The following is a 6,000-nucleotide window of genomic DNA, read 5'->3' as shown; positions in this document are numbered from 1 at the left end:
ACTTGTGATGGGAACAAAAGGCTTGACACAATGTGGCATTCCTCAACCCCAGCCCAATTCAGCCCCACCCCCTCCTGACGTTCTTAGCCTCAAAGGAAACGTGCAACAATCATTCCATTCAGGAACCATTAGGACTGGAGAGGAGTTAATGCTGAAAATAACTTTTCCTGAAAAGACTACCACTGCAACTACATGAATTTTAGGTTGACACTATCCCTTTGCACAACAAATTCGAATGTTGATCATTCAGGAGTATGTGTGTGTGCGCATTTATTTGAAATATGCCTTGGCAATGACTTGTTATGTTTTCTGCTACAAGGTGTGTGCACAAGCATACCGTGACATGACTGATGGATACACGTGGACAACATGTTCATCAGTCATGTGAGAGAGGCTGATATGGGTCTCAACACTGGCATTTTGCTGAATTCATAGGAACAACCTGCATAGCAGCTGGTGAAACCTACTGTTGCCACTACAAACTGTTTGTTCTGTGGGGTCCAGCACATGATCACAACTGAAATGAATATGGAAAATGTTTTGTTGTTAGCAATTGATTAGAATACTTTTTCAGTGAAAAGGTTTTTTTTTTTCTCTCATGCTTACATATGCTGCCCTCTGTGGGTTGAAAGACTATAGTACTCTGTCTGTCCGCCACCTTCCCCCTCCCCCCTCAACCCTCTCTCCTATGTGATTGACTGTGCAACCAGCAGATGGCAGCAGATACAGTTTTGGGGGTCTTGAAGAAGTTTCCAACTCCAGCACAAAAAAACCCACAGAACCAACTCAAACCTACCTACAGAACTTTCATTAAAGGAGTAGTTCACTTAAAAAAAAAAAATTGCTGATAATTTACCATGTCATCCAAGATGTCCATGTCATTCTTTCTTCAGTTGAAAAGAAATTAAGGTTTTTGATGAAAACATTCCTGGATTTTTCTCCATATAATGCACTTCACTGGGAACCAAACGGTTCAAGGTCCAAAAGATACTTTCAATGCAAACTGCAAACTGTTCAAAGGGCTTTAACAGGCGGTCAAATTATAACGTCGACTATGCAATACACTTTCATTTATTTAATGCTAATAAAATTATTAAGCCTATTTGGAGGGAGAGAGAGATGTTTATAATGTGACAATATGTCAGGCATTGTGTGATAACAAAAATATGTCTAGGTCTAAACTACTACTTGTTCTGAGCAGGTGTTGTCAGTGATCAGGCTGTAAAACCTAACACTCATGAAAAATTGATGCTAATTATCATTCTCTGTAACAGCAGTCAAGTTCTCTTTGTTTCAAACAAGTTGTGAATTTTTTGTAATTAAAACAGGAGATCATGACTTACTCTGTGCTCTAATGATGCTCTGAGCTCCAATGGTTAGTTTCCTTTCATTTGTGGGTAAACTAAACTTTCGGAAGATGTTGTAGCAGAATCACATGAACAAATCCAGGATTTTTTTTCATTGGTTGTTATGTTAAATCTTACCCAGATACAACAGTGCTCTTTTCTGATTGGCTATTGGTAGCACCTTTCTTTTTTTTTTTTTTTTTTTTTTTTTTTTTTGATTGGCTGAAAAGTGGCAGTTCGACTGCTGCCTGAACTCCAGGGGAAACGCACTTGATTCGGTTCCATAGTGAGAGCTATACATTTCAGAGAAAGTTTTACTCAATCTTTTCCACTGGCCAAATAGTATTTTTAATTGATTTATATTTTAATGGAAATAGATATGCCTTTGTTGTGCATTATTTCCACGAAACTATTTTCTCAGACAATCTGGCATTATCACGATAAGCAATTAGCCTATCTCTTAAAGTACAAAATCAATGTATTTTAAGTCCTCAAGAATTTTTACAATAATGTGTTTGCAAGCTGCCAGTTGTGTCTTTTTAAAATTCACATTTTCTATCCACATTTGTACATTTAGAAAACTTTTTTTAATCTACATTTCCTCCTTGGATCCCCATGGGTCTGCATACCCTGCCTGAATTAAAACACCGGTTCCAAACAAGCAAACCTATAGAGCATATCAAGAGGAACCATATTATCACATCTTTATGTTAAATATATACAGTACGTAAAGGTCATTTGCAAATACATGAAAATCATCTAGAAGTCACTGTATCCATGTTAGCCAAATACAGTATTAAAACATTTTCTTAGCTATTCTACTACCACTGTGAGTTAGTTTGCTCTTGTCTAATTTACAATCGCGGAATGGCGCTCTAAATCGGATTTGTGCTCGCTGAGCATTGGCACTCTGAAAGGTAACATCAGGATGAGTGAATCATGCGGTCCTCCACACCCTTGACTCCTTCCCCCTCCCCATCCATCATCTCACTTGCCTCTCCAGTCTCCATATTCACTATCAGTCTACTAGTCAATTTAGTTTGTAAGCGCTCCTAAACAGATATAGACTGTTTCTCAGCGTGTAGGAGCAAGTGATTGAGAAACTGGGACAGATTTGCATTAATTTGCAAACATTTGACTGAGCGAGCGCGACGACTCGCGCACTGACAGATTCAATGCGTAATAATTATTGTGAGACTTTCAAAGAGGCGCGCGCTCGTGTTGCTTTTACGTCGACGAGGTGTACACGAAAAGCCTGTGTGCATGTATGAGGGCAGTAGAGTCGATATTTCGCGCTTTTATAGATAAACAGAAGCTGAAGAGGAACTTGCTGAACTTTTTGGTCCCACTGAAATAGGACATCATGCCTGTTCGACGGGGACACGTTGCGCCCCAGAACACCTTTCTGGACACCATCATTCGCAAATTCGAGGGGCAGAGTAAGTGAAGACATGTTTATTTATTTATCAAACGTGCACTGAATGATGTTGATTGACGTCGATAATTTTTTAAATGATTGTTATTAGGATTTTTAGATTATTATAATTTTTTAAAAAGTGTCAGAATACTGTTAAAGGTTTAACATTTTGAAACGTTAACTCTTTAGAAATTTATCTCACAAAATGTCATATTGTATATCACTCTTAGCTAGTCAAGTTAAAACATACATCCTTTCATTCACAACAGCGGCTTGTTTTTTTTTTTTTTTTTGGTTCTTCATGGATGTGATTAATGAATCTCTTGCACCTCTTTTTTATTGTCTCTCAAAAGATCGCAAATTCATCATCGCCAATGCTCGAGTTGAAAACTGTGCCATTATCTTCTGCAATGATGGCTTTTGCGGCATGTGCGGCTACACACGTGCAGAGGTCATGCAAAAGCCGTGTACATGCAGTTTTCTGTATGGACCGCATACTGGAAGACCAGCGATGGCCCAGATGGCCAAAGCCTTACTGGGCTCTGAAGAAAGAAAAGTGGAGATCTGTCTATACAGAAAAGATGGTACGTTTATGTGGGGGTGTTTCTTTAATGTTCATTTTTTTTTTAAACATTCATTTTGTAGAAGTCACAGTGACACTTAAAGGAGTAGTTCACTTTAAAAAAAACTTTTGCTGATAGTTTACTCACCCCCATGTCATCCAAGATATCCACGTCTTTCTTTCTTCAGTCGAAAAGAAATTAAGTTTTTTGATGAAAACATTCCAGGATTTTTTTTCCATATAATGGACTTCATTGGGAACCAAACAGTTCATTGTCCAAATGAGTTTCAGTGTAGCTTCAAATGGCTTTAAATGACACCAGATGATAGATAAGGGTCTTATCTAGGACCCTTTGAGTCATGACTCGAAAAAAGATTTGTTAATTGTGTTGAACGAGTTCGAACAGGAGAGTCACGAACGCACATCACAGAACAGAGCAAGGCGAGCATTTGTGCTTATAACGTAAACTTTTTTATTTATTTTTTAAAAGTCTGATCGTTTTGCTAGATAAGACCCTTATTCATCGTCTGGTGTCGTTTAAAGCCCTTTGAAGCTGCACTGAAACTCTCATTTGGACCTTAAACCGTTTGGTTCCCATTGAAGTCCATTATATGGAGAAAATCCTGGAATGTTTTCATCAAAAACCTTAATTTTTTTTTCAACTGAAGAAAGAAAGACATGGACATCTTGGATGACATGGGGGTGAGTAAATTATAAGCAAAAGTTTTTTTTAAAAAGTGAACTATTCCTTTAAAAATGGCAACAAAATGGCTGTAATAGAGTAGGCTTTGTAAGCTCTACAACAGGCTATAAGTTCCTTTGACCTCAAGTTGATAAGAAATTAAATTTATGTATACATTTAGTTTCATAGTTTTGTCGATGAATTGCAACCTGCATTCTGTGTTTTGTTGGACCACTACTACTCATTCCCTGAACATTACATTATTTAATTTAGTTGAATCTTTATGTGACATTCATGGTGTCCCATGAAAATTGATCTTTGAGTATAGCATCCTTTATTGTGGATGCTCAACTTACTGAAAGTGCTATTCTAATTATTTCTATTTCTGTCCTCTCCTATTTAAAGACATCATTTCTGGATGATGTATTGATGTCCAGGACAGCTGGGAGTTTGAGAATAGGAACAATAGACATAGAAGACATAATTGCAAAGGACAATTTCTCACTATCCAGATCAATTCCCAGTGCTATATCCAAATGGTTGCATAAGGGCATCTCACAACATTGTGTCCTCTGTGGTGCTCAGGACAGAGGGCAATGCAGTGGGGATTTAAGTCTACGATAGATACAAGTTATCAACATTACAACATCCATGAGCTCCAGAAATGCTCTGGAGAATTGAAGAATATGCTAAAATGTTAACTGACCTGATACACACACTCATAGTCATAATCCATCCTAAGGTTTAGAATATCCAAGCACAGGGTATTTTTCCACTGATCTGGATGTTAGAAATACTTTCCAGTGTGACCCTTTGTAAACTAACCACCCTGAATTTCTCAGGTGTGCTCAGGCTACATTTAGTTGTTCCGAAATATGAGACTTTTCTGACTTTCTTACATGCAAGTCTTCCTCTGTGTCGAAATCCTTAGACATGTTTGCGAAGATTGTTTTGTTTACAGCATGCGCCTCGGGAACATAAAACAACTGAAACAGAAAAACAAAGAGAAGCAAACTAAAAGTCCTTGATAATAAAACTAAAAACTATGACTGAATGTGACAAATAGGACATAAGACCAGAATTAAATTTTTATAATGTTCACACAATTATTGTGATGGCACTGAATATATTAATTTAATTGATTTTAAATAGCTATATTAAAGTCAACATCCTAAATTAAATTGTATTTAATTCCTTGAATTAATATCCCATGAATTTAAAAAGATCTGTAAACATTTGCAAGTCTCTAAAGTAGTTCATAAATAAAATGCTTACAGTTTAGATGCTGTCAATGTGTTAATAATGTAGAATCACACTTTACATATAAATACATGCTATATATTACTGAAGAAATCATGCTGCATTTGCGAATGTGTTTATGGGTTTCTCTTCTTTGTCAGTCGGATGCATTGTCACCCAAATTATATAATACAAATATAATTTTCTTTAAGGGGAAATGAAGCAGCCAATCATGTTATACTATAATCACAGTATAATCAACAATTATATAAGAATTGGCTTTAGTTTAGTCTAAAGGTTGGCTTTAGTTTAAAGGACCCCTGACATGAATTGCTCACTTTCTAAGGTTTTTTAACATTAATATGAGTTCCCCTAGCCTATATATGGTCCCCCAGTGGCTAGAAATTTCAATCGGTGTTAACCAAGCTTTAGCTATCTTTCTCTGCCTTTGAGAAAATGAACGCTCAGACGAGCTGATCTTGAATCTCCCCTGTGTGACGTCATACGGAGGAAAGATAACGTCCCCTTTCTCTGCTTTGCCCGCTCAGAGAATGTGGCTCGCCCAATAGAAAATGAGCTAGGAAGTATGAACGCGCGAGTGCGATTTGAGTTTTTCCTCGAGAGATATCATGTTTTGCAGACGAGCGAAGCATGGCAGTAGATCAGTGTTCGGATCTACAAATGAACACAAAAGTATTTTTTTTTAGTTCCTTCATCCGAGCCTCTGAAGAAACAATGGGTTAGTTTTATTTCC

General features: G+C 37.2%; 1 protein-coding gene across 1 annotated transcript in view; it reads left to right on the top strand.

Annotated features, from left to right (window-relative positions):
* Positions 1 to 2,419: 2,419 nt before the first annotated feature.
* Positions 2,420 to 6,000, top strand: part of kcnh2a (potassium voltage-gated channel, subfamily H (eag-related), member 2a) — a 35,475-nt gene continuing 31,894 nt past the window's right edge. The window contains exons 1-2 of the mRNA XM_039678115.2: positions 2,420 to 2,785; positions 3,117 to 3,347. Coding sequence (XP_039534049.2) covers positions 2,710 to 2,785; positions 3,117 to 3,347 — 307 coding nt within the window. The 5' untranslated portion in view covers positions 2,420 to 2,709. The remainder of the gene's footprint in view (positions 2,786 to 3,116; positions 3,348 to 6,000) is intronic.

The sequence above is a fragment of the Pimephales promelas genome, chromosome 5, assembly GCF_988280905.1.
Source record: "Pimephales promelas chromosome 5, fPimPro1.hap1.1, whole genome shotgun sequence".
NCBI classification, from domain to species: domain Eukaryota; kingdom Metazoa; phylum Chordata; class Actinopteri; order Cypriniformes; family Leuciscidae; genus Pimephales; species Pimephales promelas.
The sequence above is the reverse complement of the archived record's forward strand: the minus strand, read 5'-3'. Positions and strand labels throughout refer to the sequence as shown.